The sequence below is a fragment of the Dreissena polymorpha genome, chromosome 3 (genome assembly GCF_020536995.1).
Source record: "Dreissena polymorpha isolate Duluth1 chromosome 3, UMN_Dpol_1.0, whole genome shotgun sequence".
Classification (NCBI taxonomy): domain Eukaryota; kingdom Metazoa; phylum Mollusca; class Bivalvia; order Myida; family Dreissenidae; genus Dreissena; species Dreissena polymorpha.
This window is the reverse complement of record NC_068357.1, coordinates 36,703,760-36,730,391: the sequence shown is the minus strand read 5'-3', so window position 1 is coordinate 36,730,391 and position 26,632 is coordinate 36,703,760. Positions and strand designations below refer to the sequence as shown.

Here is a 26,632-nt window from a genome sequence, read left to right as displayed (position 1 = left end):
TCAAAAATGTATTGTCGCCTTGAGTCGGTCATTTACACATGTACAAATAAAATGTGAGTGGAATTTCAAACATTTAAATCTCTACACTGAAATAACTCGACTCAACTCAGCTCGAATTATTCATTCCCCCAGTCTTTTGATTTTAATCAATTACATATTTGCTATATAAACAATTAATAAATCTACGGAGCATGCAATACAACACGTTCTATATAAATATCAATTAATTATAAACTATCGCTTACCGTTCATGACTCTGATAAATATATACAAAGTTGGCATTTACAAAGCTGTTTTTAGGATTTCAATGATCTTGTCTTCATCAAGGATCGGATGTATTGGTTCACAACGCATTCATGATTTCATATCAATACGGTTTCGATGAAATCTATATTCAATGTCAAAACTGTGTTCAAAACAACTGTTTTCATGCGTCATTGATGTATTTTTAACGATATTTTTCCAGGCTAATTTGTTATTGATATAGTATCAAATAAATTGTGGTGCCTTAAAGGGGCTTTTTCACGGTTTGGTAAATTAACAAAAAAACAAACATGTTCGTTGTAGTTATGATATTTGCAAGGAAACAGTAATACTAAACATTTACCATGCTCTTAAATATCCATTCTATGCATCATTTGACGATTAAAAGTCCTGAAAATTGTAAAGCGTTGCAATGCGAAACGATTGAATAATTTGGAAAGGTATGTTGATGTCGTTATATTTTGTGATACTACGAGGAGTGCTTATATAAAATATAAAATAAATCACTCATTGTATGAGCATGGATGGCCGACTGGTCTAAGCGATAGACTTTTACTCCAGAGGTCAGTGGTTTGAGCCCAGTTGAGGGTTACTTTTGTTTCTTTCTTAAATTATATTTTTCACTGGAGCTTTTTAGATCAAATGTTTACATTTATCAATACAAAGCATTTAATGAAAAACTTCAAAAACTTGATCGATGTTAAGTAGGTCACGCGAGTTGTTTATCGTGTTATTTCTTAAAAGTTGACCCAGCATTTGTAAAAATATTGCAAGACATATACATTTCCAGAAAGAAAATTCATTTCTGCGTTGAATAAGACCGAGATCGTGAAAATCGCTGCACAATTGATGAAGTTACGGCTGTTAAAAGCGATGCACCATGTTTTCGGGTGATTTGAGTTGGATACCTTGTTATATATATATATATATATATATATATTTGATAGTATTTTTTTTCAGAAAAGTTAATTTTTCGTTAAAATATGATTATTTATCATTCAAAATGATGTTTTCACTAATTTATATCATAGCCACACGCTAACCACTTGTGATTGGTACCTTGTTCTTTTGATTTTTGACGACGATATGATGCTATGAAATCACCGGTTTACTTCTCTTTTACCTGGGCACGTTATTTGTTTTGTTTACTTCTGACATACGTAACATCAATTAAAATAATTCAGTTGTTTTTGGATCCAAGAATTTCTCTCTTGAAAATGTTTCTTTAGTTTCACTCTTTCTTTCAAAATGTAGTAGAAAAAAACGCAGTCAAAGAAGTTACCTTTGATGTTTAATGCTAGTGTAATCATATTTATTCGAGTAGTATATGAAATAAAGAAGTAGTAGTTATTGTTATTACGTCGATTAATACTATTGATTATTCTAAATGTGCTTATTTATTATAATCTAATCTAATTTTTGGAAAAGTGTTGCATTTATTTTTAAAAAGATGATCGTAGTTATATTCGTCTCAAGCCAGGTGAACAGCACTGCCACGGAAAAGAAACTGGGACATATATCCAGTGTAAGTCTAATCTTTCATGGGGACAAACGTTAATGTTCATATCCGTCTATCAGCCGAAAGGAATAATCCTTGGAGTTTTAAGGTGGCCCGTTCTCTCCACTGATAATATTAGCTCCTTCAAGGAAATCAACATCGAACATATGACAATGTACGAGTCTGGACAGACAGTCTACATAGAATTCATCAAGGTTAACATGACATGGGACCGTGCAGTAGTAGCTGTAAAAGACTGTTCGAAATTATCAAATGCGATTAACATTAAGGTAATATTTTAAATAAATTTTGTGTTTTTATTATCTAAAACTGTCAATAGGAAAGTTTTATTGTAGTAATTATTGCTGTTAAACACGCAACCTTAAGCTGATAGTATTTCAAATCGAGAAATTACGATTGGTATGTTCATATCAAGTTCTGAACGGCACATTTTCACAACTGCATATGACACATCGCGGTTCATATCACATCGCACCGATGATAATCTCTACGTACTGTCCCCTCCAACCTGAAGGCAGTGCCCAGATTGCAATCTATTATCATGAGGGATTAAATTACCACGATTACGTCACCCATTGGTGGCAAACCCGATACGGTGGAGACGCCCAGACGTACTTGAATGAAAAACGCATAGTCTTTACAGTGTTCAATATGTCAAGTAACACAAAATTGTATGAAGATTATTAAAAAGGCACGACTGTTCTTAAAGCATATTATGTTTATTTATTTATAGGTAGGTATCATACTTTGTTACAGTTGTCAGATGTACAAAATCCGCTCTGATACAAAAGTAATGCACTATTTTTCTTATGAGCAATTGAGTTAATTAAACGTGACTCCTCTCTGTCAAATAGTGCCGTTATAATGATTTATGTTTACAATAATGTCCTGCGTTGATTGCATTAACATGGTGAATAGCATGTGCATTAAGGCATAAACTAAGAAGTATGTATTGCAATTTTATTTAATTGTCTATCATTAAGAATTAAAATTTTACTCGTTACTGTTCTTACTGTGATATATTGTTTGGTAAAAGTTATCTTAGCAAAGTAGTTTCTTTATAATAAAATGGTTGATTGCGTTCTCATAACATGTTACACAGGTCGTCTGCTTACTTATTTTATAGTACGCAGGTCATCCTCGGCTAGGACCCATTGACACCATTGTCAAGTGTTCTTACTGCGTTTGTGTTCATCCTGGTGATGACGTCAAATGTTTCACGAAAGGCACATTGTTGTCTTTGTGGATAGGAACAAACGATATCGTTGTTCGAAAATCAAGCAGCAACGGAAGTAATTAATATACAACTAAGGGTTACTCTGTCACAAATCTGCATCTCAAGTCCACAGTCTGCTGTTACGTTGTGTTTGAGAAACGAACCATCGTCGTCAATTCAAGCGCTACGATATACGTGTTGGGTATATATTTATGTTCGACATACCAACTAAGGTATGTATTGACACAGTGTTGTTCAAACGTGTTATACCTAATACATTTGCAAACAAGAACGGCATGTTATTATGTTATTGGATGTTGTTTAATTCAACCGTAAATATCTAATATATTTGTACATATGTATTGACGTTGGTGAATTCTTAGTTTAGGTTCGTTTTGGAAATGGCTTCATTGCAGTTTTGTCACGCTTTCAATTTCTGACATAAAACGCTGTTTATGTTGCATAATAAAGAAAAAGAGATCCTTAAATAAACGAACCGGCATCCATATCTATATGTTAAAATAATTTTAACATATAGATTTGAATGCCGGTTCGTTTATTTAAGTATCTCTTTTACTTTCGGATTCCTCATCACACGACGTCTCTAACATTTTAATAGGAACGGCTGCTGCTATTGCGTTTGAAGCAATGCAATGTATAACGGTAAACAGTAGGTAGTAAACTGAAATCTTGAAAGGTTGTTGTTAAGGACAATATAAGAACTTAAAAAGAAATTATTTCTTTAGTACGTCAATATGTAGAAAGGTTCTTATGCATATAATTAACAAAAGAAGCATAGTAACGAGTAATTATGCACATAATGAAATAGCATGTCATTTATATTTGAAGGACGGAGGAGACCACGAAAAAAAACAAGATCTACAATAAATCAGTAACAATTACATTTTTATATATCCTTCAAATGTAAACCACATATGGAACTAAACATTTATATATGCAATAATGGCACGTATCCTTCACTTAACAAACTAGTTGAATATATGTATTCAAACATGTTTTTTAATGCAATTGTGTGCGTTAATCTACAAAATATCATCATGTTTTATTAACATATTTCAGTGGAGGGGGCATCAACATGTATTTGACCACATTCTAATCGTGAACCTATGTTGAAATTAATGGCTGTGTTGTGTATGATATGTCGTCGATATAAAATTATATGCGCAAGATATCAATCAGGAGAGAAGAATTATTTACGAAAATAGGCATGTCATGAACCGTTCAGCTTAGTCATGGATAGCTTTATAAACAGATATAAATAAATATGAGCTGAATAATGGTAAATATTTGTATTTATTTTAACGAGCATACGAGTCTTATACGTTTTTGTAGGTATTATTTGGAAGTTTAATAATGGACAAACTGTACAATAACGCACTTCAGTAAACGTACATGGTCAGCATGTGTATATGTAGTATGTTTATTCCAAATATGCAGTGCACCCATCAAATGCATTGTTAATTTTGCTAAACAAGTATCAAATTCGTAAATATTAAATATGTGTGAAGATGTTTATTGTATAACAGGCGGTCGAAAATGAAGACATTTCGGAGCATGAGTATGCTGAAATTGAAGAAGCACTGCAGCCAAATAATACGAGGTAAGCAGACAGTCTGCTAGATGAAAAGAATTAAAGGTGTATGTATAAAGACCTTACATGCGCATTGATAGTACGTTTAATATTTCAAAAGAACCATTCGTAGAACCATCCGAAAGTGTGCAACCTAACCGCTCTACATGTATCTTAATCTCATGAAGCCTAAATCAAAACCTCGCACCGCGTATATAGAGAATAAATGGTTGGTGACGTGGATGGAGAATGGTTATCTGGCAAGTCGGAGGAATTTATCGGGTGAGCCGAAGGTGAATCCGATAAGATCCTCCGACGAGCCAGATAGCCATTCTTCATCCACGTTATCAACCTATTATTCTATTTATCTTGTCACATATACAACATTCGTTAAAATGTTTCTAAAATATCTAATTTTCGAGTATTTTGTGTTTAAATATTTAATATGGGAAAAGGCACGCGCGGACAAAAACATTGTGACGTCACGTCATGCAAAGCGCTTAGTATTGCTTCCATTTTGTTAAACAACACAGAAATCGAGTTAATCGTCAATATACAAAGACGAAATATGCTGTTTAAATAAAAAAAGTTTAAACAAACAGTTCTTTACATGTATTTTGTATTTTTAATAGAGAAAAAGTATATTTTATTAATAGAAAATAGTAAAGGCATGCGCATGCGCGGAGAGCAACTGACGGATATTCGAGGTCACGTGGTCAACAAGCCTAATATATTTTGGGACGGCATGTGAAAGGATAAACAGGGTAATCCGGTACAAGCGTATTCCCGTAACTCCCGACCAAATGGAAGAAGCGAAATCAGTTGGTTTCCTTTACATACGAACATTAAAAGAGGTATGATAATGATTTGGTTGAACAGTCCACGACTCTGAAACCTTTTTGAGCAAGACCGCAATAGAAACATTACGCGAATGTGCATTCGGTTAAGTTTACATTAAGTTTACATCGGTTGTAAAAAGTGTTAAATATCATAAATGGAATGTGATCTTCTTTTGCTTTTTCCAACCAAGTTTTCCTTTATATCAGTTATTTTGAAACTTACATATTGTCTGATCGATGACGAGTAGCTCACGCGAGCTGAGTGTCGTGTTATTTTTTAAAATACGACCCAGTATTTGCCAAAATATTGCAAGATATGTACATTTCAAGAAAGGAAATTAATTTCTGTGTAAAATAAGACCATGTTTATGGAAATCGCTGCACAATTGATTAAGTGATTGCTGTTCAAAGAGATGCACCCTGTTTTCGGGTGATTTTGAGTTGAATATACCTTGTTATATATAGAGCTGATAGTGATTTTGTTTTCAGAGAAGTTGATTTTTCGTAATAATTGGATTATTTTTCATTCAAAATGATGTTTTTACTAATTAATATCATAGCCATACGCTAACCACCTGTAATGCCCATAGCACAATTTAAAAAGCTGTGGAACTAGTGGTTTAACAGAATAATACTTTCTAACGTATAAAGCATTTCTTAATAATAAGACACCTGGGGTGTGGCGATTTTTACCCAAGATTCATGATTGAAAAAACTGTGCATAAGGCCACTAATTCATGTAAAATCCATAATATTATATACGCGGGCCTTGTGGTTGTTTCGCTTTATTATTCTCAATTCAATATATGTTTAAATCTTCATGTTGTCTAATTAGTAGAAAAACACACTACCCAAAACGTCATCCATTGCTTTTTAATCACATGTTATTTATTTACACTTTACACTTAGATGGGCCAAAGAGAGATTTGGCCACGTGTGCATATTCGGTAAATAATTCTCAAATACCTAGCTATGACTACCCCGGTAGCTGAAGGCTAACGTCCGATTGTTTAAAAAATCCTGTTGTTAAAGCAACAGCGGTTAATGGTCTTCTATCCTCAAAACATACAATCCCAAAATCATATTGGTAAGACCTTGTTTGGACTCATAACGTAAGATATGATGCTGTGAAATAGCCGTTTCCTTTTCCATGTACCAGTGCACGCTTTTTGCTCTTAACTTCTGAAAAACAAACCCTTCATTGATATCCTTTATTTACAGAATGAGCACTTTCCGACAACAATTTATTGTGTTATTTTTAACAATTCTTTAAAAATTTGTTTCACTAGTCATTAACAACTGTTGTCTGAGCATCCAGGGTCTGGTGTTTATTCTCATTTCAGTATTGTCGTTCAACCACAAGCTTGAATTGCCCATTTATGTATTAGTCATACTGATCTGTTATTCAATCAACGCAAGATAAACTAGTCTTCAGTTAGATTTAAAGTAAGATTATAAATGACAAACTTTTCTCAATAATACTAATGAAAACAGTGAACCACTATTGGACAAGAGAAGTTTACAGATTTGTGTGAACAAGTTATTGAACATAGTATTCAATTGAAACTGAAACTGATTCAAAATATAATATTTATGAGTATTATTTTTAAACGCACAATGTATTATCATAAATAGTTACAGTGTTATTTTGTTTAGTCAATAGTTCATTTTACTTAAATAAAGACCAGCAGACCACAAGAATTGCTCTCCTGATAATGTTATTTGAGTTTCAATATTCATATCTAAATGTAGTAGACCAAGTACTAACTGACTAAATAGAAGTTATCGTTGATGTGTATGCTTGCGTTATATTAGTAATTGCAGTTGTGTGTTAAATGAAGAAGTAGTAGTCATTAGTTTATAGTCAGAGTGACGTAAACATAAATGTTCATAAGGCACGGATTGTGTCGAAAAGTAACGATTGAATAAGGAAATTATTCATAAATACACGATTGCTTCGACTAGCAAGCAAGCTTGTGTTCATTCACTTTATGTACGCCGGAGCGTTATGATAATGAACCTACGATTCGTTTGTTTATTTGTGGCATTCTTCTTTAAGAACGGTAAAATGTTTGTATGCTGTTAAAATGTCAATATTTAGTATTTACATTAATCGATTGTGAGCTGATTTATTCTTCTATGTTTTGAAAGTGTTGCATATATATTAAAGCGATGAACGTTTCTTTTTCTATTAGGGCATTTTATAAGTGCTTCCACGGAGAATGAACTTGGTTATCTATCCATAGTAAGCCCAATGTTTGTTGGAGAAAACATAACGTTTCTATTCATACCAGCCTATCGATCGACAAGAATAGACTTTAGAGTTTTAAGGTGGCAAGTTCTCTTTGTTGATGATACGAGCTCCTTCAAATATCGAAAATCGGAAATCGAAATCGAAGAGTTGACACTGTACGAGTCTGGACAGGCAGTCTACATGGAACTCATCAAGGTAAACATGACATGGGACCGTGCAGTAGTGGCAGTAAAAGACGGTTCGAGATTATCAAATGCGATCACCATGCAACTACAAGGTAATATTTAAATAAAGTTTATATTAATTTTACCGTCTTATTAAGTAGATCTGTCAACAGGAAAGTGTTATTGTAGTAATTATTGCTTTTAAACACGCGACCTTAAGATAGTACTATTACACATTGAGAAATTACCAATCGTATGTTCATATCAAGTTCAAAACGGCACATGCTCTTTACTCTATAGGACATATCGCGGTTAATTTCAGATCGGACAGCTGATCTCTACGTACTGTCCTATCCCTCTCTACCAGGAGGCAGTGCACTTATTGCATTCTATTATCCCGAGGGGTTCAACGACTCCAATGCAGTCACCCACTGGTGGCAAAACCGATATGGTGGAGACGTCCAGACGGACTCGAATAAAAAACGCATAGTCTTTAATGTGTTCAATATTTCGCACAATCAAACATTGTTTTTAGAATATCGTAAAGGCACGAAGGCTTTAAAATCAAATGATGTTTATTTATTTATAGGTAGGTATCATACTTTTTGCCGAGTTCTCAGATCTAAAAAATTGGCTCTGATATAAAATATGAAATGTTTTTATTATTTTGCTTGCGACCAATTCACTGAATTAAACGTTTTTTGTATCTGAAAATAAGTACTGTTAAATTGACGTTGTTTTAAAAAGAATATCCCTCGTAGATAGCAATTCAAATGTTTAATAAAATTTGCATACAGGCATAAACTAAATTAAAAAATAATGTCATGCTTATTTAATGTTCTATTATATAACAATGATATTTTACTCGTTACCGTCTTTTGTGAGGATATATTGTTGTGTTAAAGTTATCTTTGCAAAGCAGTTTTGGATATTTAAATAGGTGGTTGCTTTCTTATTGGAGCACAGGTCGTCTTCGGCTAGAACCCATATGCACCACTTCCGAGTGCTCTGACTGTGTTTGCGTTCATCCCGGTGATGTAGTAACATGCTCCACAGAAGGTACAATGTTGTCACTTTGGATAGGAATAAACGATATTGATGTGAAAAGATCAAACAGTAACGGAAGTAATGAATATACATCCAAGAGTTTCTCAATCACAAATCGGCATCACAAATCCACAGTTCGCTGCTACATGTATGTTGAATTTGAGAAACGAAACATCGTCTTCAACTCAAGCGCTACACTATACGTGTTGGGTATGTATTGATGTTCACTATACAAACTAATGCATGTATTGACGTTCAGTTATAAAACATGTTGAATCTTATATAGTTGCGCTCAAGAACAGCATGTTAAAATTTGTATTGGACAATGTTTTGTTTATTTTGCAATGTAACTAATATATTTGTACATATGCTTTGTCGCTGGTGTATTCAAAATGTAGTTACGTTTTGGAAATGGTTTTACTGCAGACTGGTCACACCTTCCATTTCTGGTATAAAAACTGTTGCCTTTTACATATTTCAACATATAAATAATAATGTCAGTTCGTTTATTTAAGGTTCACCTTTACTTTCGGATTCCTCATCACACGACGTCTCATACATTTTTATAGGAACGGCAGCTGCTATTGCGTTCGTAACAATACCATTATGCATAACGATTAAAAGTAAGTAGTCGACTGAAATCATGAAAGGTCGTTGTAAACGACAACATACGTATGTATAAAGAAATAAGAAAAATATAGAATTGCTTTTTAACACGTAATGATGTAATAATGTACTGTTTCAAAATTTGGCGCATGTATTTTACAAAAAAAGCATGTGGCTTACGATTTATTTTGCCAAGAATGAAAGAATGTCATGGATATTTGCAGGACGGAGGAGACCACGAAAGAAAACAAGATCTGTAAATAATCGGTAACAATCACCCTATTATGAACGATTGAAACTCACTATGGAACTTGGCCGTTTTAAATAATTGTACGGCACGAACCTAACTCTTAACGAACTAGTATTATAGGTGTATTAAATAGTGTTGTTAAATACAATTATGTGCGTTCATTTACAATATTTCTAAAAAATTGTATGAACATATTTCAGAGGAGAGGGCGTGAACTTGCCGGTTTTCAATCAATCAGGTATTTAAAATATTCAAATCTTAAACTAATGTGGAAAAATAAGAGTGTGCTGTGCATTCTAGGTCGATATAAAATTGCCTGAGCAACAATTATCAGAAAATGAAAATGAATTATGGATAATGTGCGGCTTTCTGTACATGTCAATTGCAGAACCCATGGTCGGAAGAGACGAAATGTCTGATCATGAGTATGCTGATATCGACGAAGAACCGCACCCAACTAATGCTTCTAATGAGGTAAGCAGAAAATCCGCTAGATGACAATAACGAATTATGTACGAATAAAAACCGAACATGAGTATTGATAATATTTACATGTTTCAGAATGAGCATCCCAACGAGTTCTACATAACAGCACTACCGTAATCTGATGACGTCCCCTTTCGAAACTCCAAGCGCGGAAAGAGGGTCGTTCGTTGCAAACCGTACACCGGAAACTCTCCGATCAAATCAATGTAGCGAAATCAGCTGCTTCTCTGGCATCCGAACAATTAAAAAGATCTCATAATGATTTTGTTGACACGAACACGATTTTCACACCTCCTCGAGCAAGATCGCAATAGACACATTATGCAAATGTGGAGTCAGTTAAGTTTACATCGCACGGAAATTATCGTAGTGTTTTATATTATGTATTCAATCGGATCCCCTTTTGTTTTTTCCAAGCAAACGTGTGATATGATTTTCCAACCTTCATAATTCTGTATAACTGACAACAATAAATACTTATTCAACAAAATGATGATACAAAAAGGATTAACACATACATGCTGCTTTCGGTTGTTAGCGATTGCAACGTTTTTAAATGGTTTCAAGGTTGCACAATTTCAAAATGAACCGCAGTTAATAAGCTAAATTGGAAAACTTTTTTTTCCAAAACCTGATAGCCTGATTTGTCGGTAATTGTATGGACGTTTTGACAGAATGGGTGTTGTAAATGGTAGTATACCCGTGTACTTGTGAGAAGGAGTAAATATAACTCCGTAATACCTTTGTGCTTTTTAACTTTCCGTTACATTTGTATTTATTCCTTTCCGGCGGCTATGTTTCAATTTACATGGAAAAGTTAATGCTCGGTGTAATCTAGTTAAACAAAATGAAAAACCGGTGTTGGTTTCGATATCCTACTAGATACAAGATCAATACATTACACCGGCATGCTAAACAATTTTTTCCCACATTTACTGGTTCGACTCACTTGTTTTGCATGATTAACATAAACTGTTTTAGTGCGGTGAACAAGGTTTACTCATTTTTTTTGTAACGTGAGTAGTGAAGTAGGCATTTCATTTTTGATTTTTAATAAAAGACCCGCGGACCGTTACAAGAATCATCCCGTCTATTAATAGTGATGTAATATTCCTCTATGAATATTTCTATAATTATATTACGATAGCAATTAACATGTGTAACTGATGATGATTTATATCAATATCTTGACATTGTTCAAAGAAAAAATACCAAACAATTGATTATGCATAACCACTACAAAATACTAACATTTGAATACATGTTTGTTTATGGAGTTTTTGTACACCATGCTTACGTTAATACATGCAATAACGCCAATGCAAGTTATTCGTGTCTTCATTTAAAGCTATCTGATAGTGATGGGTTACTAAAAGGCACTGCATGACACTTCAATTGCAAAAAAATATACTACTGATATTAATGTTGGTTTGTCTTGTACTTTTGCTGCATGTCTACATTTACGTACAACTATAAGTTATTAAAATTAAATAGAAGATATTTGTTGGATTCGGTGGATTATCGATTTTAATTCATGCGTGATCATATAAAATAATATTTTCACGAGTGGCGCAGCCACGAGAGAAAATATATATTTTCTATGATCACGAGTGAATTAAAATCGATATTCCACCGAATCCAACACATTTTCTTTTTATTTTATGCTTTTTTTCAGCGTTTATATACATTGTTACAGAGTTAAACTAAAGAATTTCGCTGGGATAATGACGTCATTTCGTCAAAAAATGACGTCATTTCAAAGTAAACAGTGAAAATTATCGATAATTTTCACTGTTAATTTTCACTGTTTGAAACAGTGAAATGATCAGTTTTAATTCACTGATATTTCTCTATAAACTACAGGAAAGCATAAAATAAAAACGAATCATTTAATTTTTAAAGTGTTCTGTGTACTTACAGAAATGGAATTTTCTTCTATTTATTTTTCCTGCAAAGTTTGGTTTCAAGATACAACGTTTTCTATAAAGCACTCATGTAAATGAATTTCTAACCCGTAACTGTAAACAAAATGACACTATGCATTTCCTGGTTGCAACTTTAACACACATATGTTAAAGAGAAAGCAAATTTAGTTTACACTATTTATTAGCCGAATTTTACTGGAACTGAATGGACAATAAAGAGAGTAAATTCATATGTTCGGGAAATTACATTAAGGACGCATGATATTATGAGATTTTCTCTGAACAAACTTCATCTAATCACGAACCAGCAAATTATTTTTTTTGCGCATAATATTTGAGATTTTATGTATCTTTTATTCATTTAATGATAAAAACACATAAAGTGTTAGTTATCAAATGCAGGTTATTTCAGTTAACTTTTTCAAAGACACATTTATTCCGCCTTTACTATGATACAGGACTAGCTGTGAAGATCGTGTGTCTACGTGCAGGAACTGTAGCTTGATATGACTATTACCCTACACTCGACAACATAAATTAGGCAAAAGGTACATATGCCTACAATTGTGTAATATTTTTAATATGGTGGTCGGATATTACACTGACCTGCGCTACAAGTTTCATCGATCCGCAAGCCGAAATTTGCAGTTGACAAGTCCTCTTTGAATGGTTATGGTCGTCACAATGCGATGAGGCCAGTTTTTTTTTGTTATTGTTCGTTATTTTGTGTTTGATGTATTGTGCTGCTTTTGCAGTTCGTCACTTGTCGCAATCGGGCTTGAAATAAGATTTCTTTACGGTTGGAAATTTGCTTTAATTATATGATTCAAAACACTAATTAATGTTTAGCCGATGTACGTAGCGTAACGATAACTATATGACTAGTGTAGTTAAGTATGTGTTGTAAATATGATTGTATGGTTATGTTGAAATGTTCTGAAGACAAAAACATATGATATAAAATTGCGTTCGTACTATTAAAAACTGGCTAAAGAATGTAATCTTGATTCGCTGACATGTGTAACACATACTTTAAGAATACCGATGAAGTTTCCATTGGCTTTTATTCAAGTCCACCAAATATTCAGATTCATAAGATACATTCAGTAAATTTCAAGTCCAAACATATTGCGGGTGGTCTGACCCTTACGGGCCTCCCCCGCGATTCCCACTCAAAATGAATATAATGTCTATACTAGGTGAAGTTTATCTGAACCCTCTTATTTGAAAATACAGTCCTCGTTTATATTACATGGTGTCCCAAAATTTTGTCTCTACAAACATACATTGTCGATCAATTTCCTAATCAATAATATACTTAATTTATCAGTATTATACTGTTACACAAATAGTTGGCATTTTGTTTAATGTCAGAAGTTTTATTATTACAATCGCCAACTATTAGGTGTAAATGTGTAATTGTCTCGGTGGTCCCAACACCCCATCAATAGATTTAATAAAACTTTTATGCATAATACATATATTTTTTATTAAATCGGTCAATTTTATTATCAAAGCTTTTTTTGTTGAATTCATTATTTATATATACGCTGTATCGATAGATTTGATTATCCAAAGTCAATACACAAACAAACGATGACTTTCCTTCATTTTTGTAACAGTATTTACCCGTTACGTTACATATGTAACACTTCATCGGTGTTCTAGAAGTTGTGTATGCCTTATTATATCACTGAGTTATGAATCGCATGTATGTAAAAATGCTTTACGAAACTATGGATATAAAAGTTGAAGGAATAAAAAGCAGAGCAAATGCCACTACGGAACAGATGCTCGCTTTCATTTTTATATTTAACAATCTCAGTTAACGTCCTGTTGGCCATTAAACACTGAAGCCTACGAAGAAATCAGGAAAATAGTTGGTAAAACAATTGCGTTGCTGTTCCAGATATTGGATAAATGTCATTACGGTACAGAAACTCGCCTTTCAATGCTGTTTTCATTTAACGTCCTGTTAGAATTAAACACTGAAACCTTCACTGCAATCAGGAAAATATCGGGTATACAAATATTGTTAGTGTTCGATGCATTGAAGTCACGGAAATTTAATTGAGTTGGATTTAATTAAATGGGGCTTGCCACGCGTTATGTGATGCAAATTAATAAATATTTGCGGATTGTTTTATTTTTGTTTTAAGGGCTCTAATTTTTAACGATGTTTTTGTAAAAACAAACACGCAAAGCAACATTAGAAAAAGAATGTTTGGTTGGTGACTTTTCATATAATGTGACGTCACACTCGTTCGATATAGCGGGTGCAAATGCTTTTTTCAGACGCCCCTTTTCAGAGTAGTCTGATATCAAAAGTAACCTATCATATCATCGCTATTTATAAGCCATGTGGCCTTTGTTGCGTGGTATGTATTTGAATTGTTTCATACAAAAAAGAAAAACTCTCGGTCAAGTCGTTTCATTTGAGTATTTTATCATTGTGGTTTAAGTCTATTTGTAAACCTCTGTAAATGACCACCATCTAATGCCGCATAATACAGCAAATACAATTGCGGTTTTGTGGTTTCAGAGAAAACATATTTGTTCTCTTTTGCAATAAAAGTTATTTGCATATTAAAACTGTGCAAGTAAAATCCCATGTGCATGAATCAAATAAATTGTGTACATAATAGTCGCATGTCTATTATAAAATGTAAAATCTCCGGGTCTCATGCTTCAACGAAGAAGACTTCAACTTATTGACTAGTAAATACTTCATTAATGATTGGACAACTACGGCGTAGTTAGTTTTGATAAAAGGTCCATGATTTAAACAAAGTTTGTAGACGACCACGCATGTCACATCCATAATATCAACGAAGCGGGCGTTGTGGCTGTTTTGCTTTATTATTATGCAACCTTTCTATAATCACCATGTTACCTACTTAAATGTATTTTTTTAGCAATACACACCAACAAAATGCAAACCATCGACAACTACCTTTCGATAACCTTTTGTTAACGCATCATGGATTAATTGTCCACATGATTTTAATGCTAACCGCCTCTCGTGTTATATCGATGGTCCCCAGTTGATTTGTCCACACGTGCATATTTTTGTTCATGTCTTCTTTTTCCACAAACGATGTATTTTCCAGGGTATATTGTCTTCTATTTATATCGGGTAAATAATTCAAAAATGCTTGGCTATAACTAGCAAGAGGCATATGTCAGAGTGTTTATAAGGGTCTGCTGTTTCCACAACAGTGCTTAATGTTCCTATTTAGTCCTTCAGCCAAGTACCCAAAATTGAGGTGGGGTGTACCAGTAAGGGGGTCAAAACTACACCTATATATCTTGGAAGATGAATGCCAGTAGCATATGAAAATGGTTGAAAACAGTCTGGTGCTGGCAGCTTTTGGTATTTGTATGTTCCCCACCACTATAGTGGGGTCAAAATCGCTAATTTAATGTACACTTCAGCAATGTTGAAGCTAGCAACGTGATATTTGGCATGCATGTGTATCTCATGTAGCTGCACATTTTGAGTGGTGAAAGGTCAAGGTCAAGGTCATCCTTCAAGGTCAAAGGTCATATATATGGGGACATAGTGTTTCACAAACTCATCGCTTGTTTTTGCTTTGAAGATGGGGCATCAACCTTGACCTCGACCTTTCACTACTCAAAATGTGCAGCTCCATGAGATACACATGCATGCCAAATATCAAGTTGCTAGCTTCAATATTGCAAAAGCGTATATTAAATGATCGATTTTGACCCATATGTTTGACCTTTGACCTTGAAGGATGACTTTGACCTTGACCTTTTACCATTCAAAATGTGCAACTCCATGAGATACACATGCATGTCAAATATGAAGTTGCTATCTTCTTTATTGCAAATGTTATGGCAAATGTTATAGTTGGGGCAAACAAACAAACCAACAGACAGGGCAAAAACAATATATCCCCCCCCCCCCCTATAGTGGTGAGGGACATAAAAAATACCATAAGCTGCCAGTACCAGACTGTTATCAACCATTTTCATATGCTACTGGCATACATCTTCCAAGATATATAGGTGTAGTTTTGCCCCCCTTACTGGTACACCCCACTTCAATTGTGGGTACTAGCTATAGCTATTTAGTCAAAGCCTGACGGTTGCCATAGAAACAGCTCAATAATAACTTATAGCTGCCCTACTGAGATTGTTTTCACACATTTTGTTTCTTTATATTTAGTATACAATCAAGTAAGATAGGTGTTGTTTTGCCCCCCCCCCCCCTCAGTGGTACACCTCAACCCATCTGACTGATGGACTGATTTTCTCAAACAATCAACACCAAAATCATATTGGTCTCTCGTAGCCTGGATAAATGACTGCATGACGTACGAAATAATGTTGTGAAATCACCGGTTTTCTTCTCTTGTATCAGTCACGCTATTTGTTTTGTTTACTTCTGACAGACGTAACCTCAATTGAAATAATTCATAAACAGCCTGATCATTGTCTTTAATCGCTAATATTTTGTTTCGTCACTAGTCTTTTTCTCCGGTGTCAAATATTTGTGGCTGCAGTCACATTACAATATTGTCGTTAAATTTTATGTATATTGCTTTGAAACAAGCATTTATTGTGTGTAGGCTATTGGTCAATTTCCTAAGGAGATAAGAATTGCTCTCTTGATAAAGTTTCTTGAGTTTCACTCTTTCTTTCAAAATGTAGTAGAAAAAACCGCAGTCAAAGAAGTTATCGTTGATGTTTAATGCTGGTGAAATCATATTTATTGGAGAAGTATATGAAATAAAGAAGTAGTAGTTATTGTTATTACGTCGATGAATACTATCGATTATTCTAAATGTGCTTATTAATTATAATATAGTATAATTTTTGGAAAAATGTTGCATTTATTTTTAAAAAGATGATCGTAGTTATATTCGTCTCAAGCCAGGTGAACAGCACTGCCACTGGAACATATACCCAGTTTAAGTTTAATCTTTCATGGGGACAAACGTTATTGTTCATACCCGTCCATCAACCGAAAGGAATAATCCTTGGAGTTTTAAGGTTGCACGGTTTCTCCACTGATAATATTAGCTCCTTCAATGAAATCAACATCGAACATATGACAATGTACGAGTCTGGACAGACAGTCTACATAGAATTCATCAAGGTTAACATGACATGGGACCGTGCAGTAGTAGTTGTAAAAGACTGTTCGAAATTATCAAATGCGATTAACATTAAGGTAATATTTAAAATAAATTTTGTGTTTTTATTATTTAAAACTGTCAATAGGAAAGTGTTATTATAGTAATTATTGCTGTAAAACACGCGACCTTTAGATAATACTATTTCAAATCGAGAAATTACGATTGGTATGTTCATATCAAGTTCTGGACGGCACATTTTCACAACTGCATATGACATATTGCGGTTCATATCAGATCGCACCGATGATTATTTCTACGTACTGTCCCCTCCAACCTGAAGGCAGTGCCCAGATTGCAATCTATTATCACGAGGGATTAAATAACCACGATTACGTCACCCATTGGTGGCAAACCCGATACGGTACTTGAATGAAAAACGCATAGTCTATACTGTGTTCAATATGTCAAGTGACACAACTTTGTATGAAGATTATTAAAAAAACACGACTGTTCTTAAAGCAAATTATGTTTATTTATTTATAGGTAGGTATCATACTTTGTTACAGTTTTAAGATGTACAAAATCCGCTCTGATACAAAAGTAATGTACTATTTTTCTTATGAGCAATTGAGTTAATTAAACGTGACTCCTCTCTGTCAAATAGTGCCGTTATAATGATTTATGTTAACGATAATGTCCTGCGTGGATTGCATTAACATGATGAATAGCATGTACATTAAGGCATAAACTAAGAAGTATGTATTGCAATTTTATTTCATTTTTTATCATTAAGAAATAAATTTTACTCGTTACTGTTCTTACTGTGATATATTGTTTGGTAGAACTTATCTTAGCAAAGTAGTTTCTTTATAATAAAATGGTTGGTTGCGTTCTCGTAACATGTTACACAGGTCGTCTGCTTACTTATTTTATAGTACGCAGGTCTTCCTCGGCTAGGACCCATTTACACCATTTTCAAGTGTTCTTACTGCGTTTGTGTTCATCCTTGATGACGTCAAATGTTCACGAAAGGGTTTCTCTGTCACAAATCTGCATCTCAAGTCCACAGTTTGCTGTTACGTTGTGTTTGAGAAACGAAACATCGTCCTCAATTCAATCGCTACGCTATACGTGTTGGGTATATATTTATGTTCGACATACCAACTAAGGTATGTATTGACACAGGGTTGTTCAAACGTGTTATACCTAATACATTTGCAAACAAGAACGGCATGTTATTATGTTATTGAATGATGTTTAATTCAACCGTAAATATCTAATATATTTGTACATATGTATTGACGTTGGTGAATTCTTAGTTTAGGTTCGTTTTGGAAATGGCTTCATTGCAGTTTTGTCACACTTTCAATTTCTGACATAAAAACGCTGTTTATGTTGCATATTAAAGTAAAAGAGATCCTTAAATACACGAACCGGCATCCATATCTATATGTTAAAATAATTTTAACATATAGATATGAATGCCGGTTCGTTTATTTAAGGATTTCTTTTACTTTCGGATTCCTCATCACACGACGTCTCTAACATTTTAATAGGAACGGCAGCTGCTATTGCGTTTGAAGCAATGCAACGAATAACGGTAAACAGTAGGTAGTAAACTGAAATCATGAAAGGTTGTTGTTAAGGACAATATAAGAACTTAATAAGAAATTATTTCTTTAGTACGTCAATATGTAGAAAGGTTCTTGTGCATATAATTCACAAAAGAAGCATAGTAACGAGTAATTATGCACATAATGAAATAGCATGCGATCTATATTTGCAGGACGGAGGAGACCACGAAAGAAAACAATATCTACAATTAATCAGTAACAATTACATTTTTATATATCCTTCAAATGTAAACCACATATGGAACTAAACATTTATATATGCAATAATGGCACGTATCCTTCACTTAACAAACTAGTTGAATATATGTATTCAAACATGTTTTTAAATGCAATTGTGTGCGTTTATCTACAAAATATCATCATGTTTTATTAACATATTTCAGTGGTGGGGGCATCAACATGTATTTGACCACATTCTAATCGTGAACCTATGTTGAAATTAATGGCTGTGTTGTGTATGATATGTCGATATAAAATAACATGCGCAAGATATCAATCAGGAGAGAAGAATGAATTACGAAAATAGGCATGTCATGAACCGTTCAGCTTAGTCATGGATAGCTTTATAAACAGATATAAATTAGTATGAGCTGAATAATGGTAAATATTTGTATTTATTTTAACGAGCATACGAGTCTTTGTAGGTATTATTTGGAAGTTTAATAATCGACAAACTTTACAATAACGCACTTCAGTAAACTTACATGGTCAGCATGTTTATATGTAGTATGTTTATTCCAAATATACAGTGCACCCATCAAATGAATTGTTAATTTTGCTAAACAATTATCAAATTCGTAAATATATTATATGTGTGAAGATGTTTATTGTATAATAGGCGGTCGGAAGTGAAGACATTTCGGAGCATGAGTATGCTGAAATTGAAGAAGCACTGCAGCCAAATAGTACGAGGTAAGCAGACAGTCTGCTAGATGAAAAGAATTAACGGTGTATGTATAAAGACCTTACATGCGCATTAATAGTACGTTTAATATTTCAAAAGAACCATTCTCAGAACCATCCGAAAGTGTGTAACCTAACCGCTCTACATGTATCTTAATCTCATGACGTCTAAATCAATACCTCGCACCGCGTATACAGGGTAATCCGGTGCAATTGTATTCCCGAAACTCCCTATCAAATAGAAGAAGCGAAATCAGTTGGTTTCCTTTACATACGAACAGTAAAAAAGGTATGACAATGATTTGGCTGAACAGTCCACGGCTCTGAAACCTCTTTGAGCAAGACCGCAATAGAAACATTACGCAAAAGTGCATTCGGTTAAGTTTACATTAAGTTTACATCGGTTGTAAAAAGTGTTAAATATCATAAATAGAATGTGATCTTCTTTTGCTTTTTGCAACCAAGTGTTCCCTTATATCAGCTATTTTGAAACTTACATATTGTCTGATCGATGACGAGTAGCTCACACGAGCTGTGTATCGTGTTATTTCTTAAAATTTGAACCAGTATTTGCAAAAATATTGCAAAATATGTACATTTCCAGAAAGGAAATTACTTTCTGTGAAGAATAAGACCATGTTTATGGAAATCGCTGCACAATTGATGAAGTTATTGCTGTTCAAAGAGATGCACCCTGTTTTCGGGTGATTTTGAGTTGAATACCTTGTTATATATAGATCTGATAGTGATTTTGTTTTCAGAGAAGTTGATTTTTCGTTATAATTGGATTATTTTTCATTCAAAATGATGTTTTTACTAATTAATATCATAGCCATACGCTAACCACCTGTAATGCCCATAACACAATTTAAAAGCTGTGGAACTTGTGGTTTAAAAGAATAATACTTTCCAACTTATAAAGCATTTCTTAATAATAAGACACCTGGGGTGTGGCGATTTTTACCCAAGATTCATGATTAAAAAAACATTGTGCATAAGGCCACTAATTCATGTCAAATCCATAATATTATATATGCGGGCCTTGTGGTTGTTTCGCTTTATTATTCTAAATTCAATATATGTTTAAATCTTCATGTTGTCTAATTAGTGGAAAAACACACTAACCAAAACGTCATCCATTGCTTTTTAATCACATGTTATTTATTAACACTTTACATTAAGATGGGCCAAAGAGAGATTTGGCCACGTGTGCATATTCGGTAAATAATTCCCAAATACCTAGCTATGACTAGCTGGAGGCTAACGTCCGATTGTTTAAAAAATCCTATTGTAAAAGCAACAGCGGTTAATGGTCTTCTATCCTCAAAACATACAATCCCAAAATCATATTGGTAAGACCTTGTTTGGACTCATAACGTAAGATATGATGCTGTGAAATAGCCGTTTCCTTTTCCATGTACCAGTGCACGCTTTTTGCTCTTAACTTCTGAAAAACAAACCCTTCATTGATATCCTTTATTTACAGAATGAGCACTTTTCGACAACAATTTATTGTGTTATTTTTAACAATTCTTTAAAAATTTGTTTCACTAGTCATTAACAACTGTTGTTTGAGTCTGGTGTTTATTCTCTTTTCAGTATTGTGGTTCAACCACAAGCTTGAATTGTCCATTTATGTATTAGTCATACTGATCCGTTATTCAATCAACGCAAGATAAACTAGTCTTCAGTAAGATTTAAAGTAAGATTATAAATGACATACTTTTCTCAATAATACTAATGAAAACAGTGAACCACTATTGGACAAGAGAAGTTTACAGATTTGTGTGAACAAGTTATTGAACATAGTATACAATTGAAATTTAAACTGATTCAAAACATAATATTTATGAGTATTGTTTTGAAACGCACAATGTATTATCATAAATAGTTACAGTGTTATTTTGTTTAGTCAATAGTTCGTTTTACTTAAATAAAGACCAGCAGACCACAAGAATTGCTCTCCTGATAATGTTATTTGAGTTTAAATATTCATATCTAAATGTAGTAGACCAAGTACTAACTGACTAAATAGAAGTTATCGTTGATGTGTATGGTGCGTTATATTAGTAATTGCAGTGTGGTGTTAAATTAAGAAGTAGTAGTCATTAGTTTATAGTCAGAGTGACGTAAACATAAATGTTCATAAGGCACGGATTGTGTCGAAAAGTAACTATTGAATAAGGAAATTATTCATAAATACACGATTGCTTCGACTAGCAAGCAAGCTTGTGTTCATTCTATTTATGTACGCCGGAGCGTTATGATAATGAACCTACGATTCGTTTGTTTATTTGTGACATTCTTCTTTAAGAACGGTAAAATGTTTGTATGTTGTTAAAATGTCAATATTTAATATTTACATTAATCGATTGTGAGCTGATTTATTCTTCTATGTTTTGAAAGTGTTGCATATATATTAAAGCGATGAACGTTTCTTTTTCTATTAGGGCATTTTATAAGTGCTGCCAAGGAGAATGAACTTGGTTATCTATCCATAGTAAGCCCAATGTTTGTTGGAGAAAACATAACGTTTCTATTCATACCAGCCTATCAATCGACAAGAATAGACTTTAGAGTTTTAAGGTGGCAAGTTCTCTTTGTTGATGATACGAGCTCCTTCAAGGAAATCGAAATCGAAGAGTTGACACTGTACGAGTCTGGACAGGCAGTCTACATGGAACTCATCAAGGTAAACATGACATGGGACGGTGCAGTAGTGGCAGTAAAAGACGGTTCGAGATCATCAAATGCGATCACCATGAAACTACAAGGTAATATTTTAATAAAGTTTGTATTATTTTATGTAGATCTGTCAACAGGAAAGTGTTATTGTAGTAATTATTGCTTTTAAACACGCGACCTTAAGACAGTACTATTACACATTGAGAAATTACCAATCGTATGTTCATATCAAGTTCAAAACGGCACATGCTCTTTAATCTATAGGACATATCGCGGTTAATTTCAGATCGAACAGCTGATATTCTCTACGTACTGTCCTATCCCTCTCTACCAGGAGGCAGTGCACAGATTGCATTCTATTATACCGAGGGGTTCAACGACTCCAATGCAGTCACCCACTGGTGGCAAAACCGATATGGTGGAGACGTCCAGACGGACTCGAATAAAAAACGCATAGTCTTTAATGTGTTCAATATTTCGCACAATCAAACATTGTTTTTAGAATATCGTAAAGGCACGAAGGCTTTAAAATCAAATTATGTTTATTTATTTATAGGTAGGTATCATACTTTTTGCCGAGTTCTCAGATCTAAAAAATTGGCTCTGATATAAAATATGAAATGTTTTTATTATTTTGCTTGCGACCAATTCACTGAATTAAACGTTATTTGTATCTGAAAATAAGTACTGTTAAATTGACGTTGTTTTAAAAAGAATATCCCTCGTAGATAGCAATTCAAATGTTTAATAACATTTGCATACAGGCATAAACTAAATTAAAAAATAATGTCATGCTTATTTAATGTTCTATTATATAACAATGATATTTTACTCGTTACCGTCTTTTGTGAGGATATATTGTTGTGTTAAAGTTATCTTTGCAAAGCAGTTTTGGATATTTAAATAGGTGGTTGCTTTCTTATTGGAGCACAGGTCGTCTTCGGCTAGAACCCATATGCACCACTTCCGAGTGCTCTGACTGTGTTTGCGTTCATCCCGGTGATGTAGTAACATGCTCCACAGAAGGTACAATGTTGTCACTTTGGATAGGAATAAACGATATTGATGTGAAAAGATCAAACAGTAACGGAAGTAATGAATATACAGCTAAGAGTTTCTCAATCACAAATCGGCATCACAAATCCACAGTTCGCTGCTACATGTATGTTGAATTTGAGAAACGAAACATCGTCTTCAACTCAAGCGCTACACTATACGTGTTGGGTAGGATTTACACTTTGATTTTGACAATATTTTAACAATAGTACTTCGATCGATCTTGTTAAACGCTGTCGATTTCTGTCTTAATGATATGATCAAATATTCATTTTTGAACATTAACACGACCCCATAATCTTTCCTCTTGTAATTTGATAATAGACCGCGGGGTCGACGGCGGGGTCGACGGCGGGGTCGACGCTTCTATGACGATGTACACTGGAATTGGCTTAGCTGCTATCGTCATCGCAAGCATTGCTGTAACAGCTTGCGTTGTTGCCTTCCGTATGTCAGAAATATCTCATGCAACATTTGTCTATTGTAGTTTTACGGAAAAACATAATACATTTATTCATTAAGTTTTCTTTACTTTGTATGACCGAATCTACCAGTCGACATATATTTGTGTTCATTTTAAAGTGAACTTATCATTGTTAAAGAATACAAGCTTTCAGTTGGTTTAATTCGATGTTAAAACTAATAATATATAATTTTGAATACACTTTGCATTAATGGGCATTTAGTTCTATTGCCATATTCGGTTTATTTGTGTTGAAGGTTTCCTCAAAACAACAGACGAGATGTATTACCAAGCAGAGCAAAGGTAAGATGTTAACAAAAATAAACACAGCAACACATTGTCCATTAGAGTGCAAAACTAATCATAATCACAACTTGGAATAATAACAACACGTTTCTTTTTTTCAGTCGTACTCAGGAACCGGTTGGAACAAGGTGCAATACAAATGGAGGAGGTATGGTTCAGTTAATTGATTTTCAACGATGAACAAAGCTAACTTGTGTTTATTTTAACAACAAAAAACTGAAATCTTAAAATCGTTGACGATTGTATAGCAATACTTTTTTCTATCTTTCCATATCGAGTACCCTTATACTATTAGACACATAAATCATGATAAAATTAATGACTGAAACTAAAATGAATAAGCTGACTTTAACTAGGCGTGTATGTCACGCGTCTTATGGATATTGACGTGTATTTATAACGGCTGGAAAAATGCACACGAAAAGAGTAATTGCATACGTAAACATCTGTTGAAACATTACAGCGTGCCGAGTGACCTTCCATGAAGGTGAATACGTGGAGATTGCGGACGTCTGTTCCAATAAGAAGTCCGACAGTGGATGATACGTATAGAGGATATCAAATTTGTGCATGATTAAACCGCATATGCCGACATTACCATTACCATCAAAAATCGCAATTTTGCTTATTGTGTGATGACACAGTGATACTTATGATACGTTGCATTTAACATATGGTTAAGCAATTTTAAATTTGATATATCATCGTAAATTCTTTTGTCTGAAATACACATTTACCAATGTTTGAGGCCTGAGCACATTACGTTTTCAAATCCAAAAGTGTTTATGAATTGTTTACGATATACTTCGAATAGTATAAGGGTCGTAAATAAATTTAAAACCGTTTGTATCACTTGTTGTGATTTTAACCGAAGAAAGGTTGTTTGTTATGTGTCTGACTATATATGCACAATGCACGGTAACACAATATACAAACAAAACACAAAATAAAAATTCATAATGCCTACATTCACTGCGCTGAAACTTATTTTGGGATAAGAAGTAATAACCAAACACCGAAACTTACGACTGCACAGAATTCTGGACAAGTTGAGTTTGGCTATATGACATACTACAGGCCCAGATATCATAGATATCATAAGGAGTAAATATTTTATACTAGTAATTAAAAAACTATAACATTTAAAGCGGTACAACTATTAACATTACTTAAGCCACATCAAAGCAAAACAATTAAACTGGTTTTAAAACACACCGGACCACACCTTAGCTCTTTTAACGTTATAGCAAATATATACGAAGCAATATTGTTATTGCATGTTAAGTATTGATTATGCATAGAACAAATCATTACAAAACACTTAAGATCGTATGTTTTCTCGTATAAATATGTGACTTTATAAGAATTTGTTATTACATGTTTTTTTAAGAAGTCTTAAAAAAAGTTAAAAACGCGTAAGTGAGCAAGCATTTAAGTAATGATCTTAAAATTAACAAATACTCTAAGGAAGCGCGAGCTGAAAGATAATGAAGATGAAGTATGACGTATTCGAACCATTTTAAACATTAATCTACAGTGTGATATGTAACCGACAACATGTCATATTCACGCGCTATGGTACGATTTCTGTTCTTGGGACTTTGATACGGAACGTAAAATCTCATTTAAGTTCCTAGTGACTCCAAGTTTACAACAATCATACTCATAATCGTGTGACCATTGTTTGGAAAATAACTGAAACTGCAAAAAAAATTATGAGTTGCAATTCAAACCTTCTTACATCTGCATTGTTAAGAACACCTTGTCTGATATTTTAATTCCTTATGATACATGACACCACTAGAGATGAAATTGTCTCATTGAACAAACATTACCACGTGAAACCTCTACAATAACAGCTGACACTCGCAAAAGACAATTGGTATGTGTAATAAAGGCAGATTTAATATCCCATTTACATAAAGCATAATATGAATATAGCGTGATAACAAAAGTTGATGTTTTGTTATGTTATGTTATGTTTCTTTAAATAAACAAAATATTTGACAACAATTATGATAAATCGATTGCTTTCTAATGGCATCATAGGTATGTCAGAGGGAAAAACAATTCTATCTAATCATCTCCAGGGTAAATATTTTGTTATTGAGCGGCAAACTATTTGTTCAATATCATCAATATAATTTTTGAAATTGATAGTAGTAGTATATCTGTCTTAGTCGGTGACTAGCTATTGAATATCTTTTCTGATTTAAATTAACAAAAACAACGCATATTTATATTCAAAAAGTTTATAAATTGTTAAATCAGTAAGCCTTTTAGTTGCAGCCGTAAGATTTATGATAAAAATATTATTTA

The 26,632-nt window shown here is 33.6% G+C and overlaps 1 protein-coding gene across 4 annotated transcripts; it reads left to right on the top strand.

The window, feature by feature from the left end:
- The first annotated feature begins 5,148 nt into the window (after window positions 1–5,148).
- LOC127873716 (uncharacterized) lies at window positions 5,149–25,158 on the top strand. 4 transcript variants are annotated; one of them, XM_052417677.1, is made up of 9 exons: window positions 5,149–5,444; window positions 7,625–7,960; window positions 8,170–8,436; window positions 8,814–9,104; window positions 9,410–9,517; window positions 9,725–9,767; window positions 9,951–9,988; window positions 10,139–10,224; window positions 10,312–11,659. In XM_052417677.1, the coding sequence occupies exons 2-9, from the start codon at window positions 7,684–7,686 to the stop codon at window positions 10,351–10,353; spliced, it is 1,152 nt and encodes a 383-aa protein (XP_052273637.1). In that variant the 5' UTR covers window positions 5,149–5,444; window positions 7,625–7,683; the 3' UTR covers window positions 10,354–11,659. The 4 variants fall into 4 exon arrangements, with proteins under 4 accessions (XP_052273637.1, XP_052273634.1, XP_052273636.1 ...); XM_052417674.1 differs by lacking the exon at window positions 5,149–5,444 and adding an exon at window positions 7,180–7,492; XM_052417676.1 differs by lacking the exons at window positions 5,149–5,444; window positions 7,625–7,960; window positions 8,170–8,436; ... (4 more) ...; window positions 10,139–10,224; window positions 10,312–11,659 and adding exons at window positions 7,412–7,492; window positions 22,254–22,577; window positions 22,775–23,044; ... (3 more) ...; window positions 24,415–24,461; window positions 24,777–25,158.
- Window positions 25,159–26,632: the final 1,474 nt, after the last annotated feature.

Excerpts from the sequence above, each read along its gene's own strand:
- LOC127873716 (XM_052417674.1), top strand. The coding sequence starts at position 7,438 with ATGATAATGAACCTACGATTCGTTTGTTTATTTGTGGCATTCTTCTTT. Across the intron at positions 7,961-8,169 it reads GATCACCATGCAACTACAAG|ATCGGACAGCTGATCTCTAC; the intron begins GTAATATTTAAA and ends GGTTAATTTCAG. Across the intron at positions 9,105-9,409 it reads CGCTACACTATACGTGTTGG|GTTCACCTTTACTTTCGGAT; the intron begins GTATGTATTGAT and ends CGTTTATTTAAG.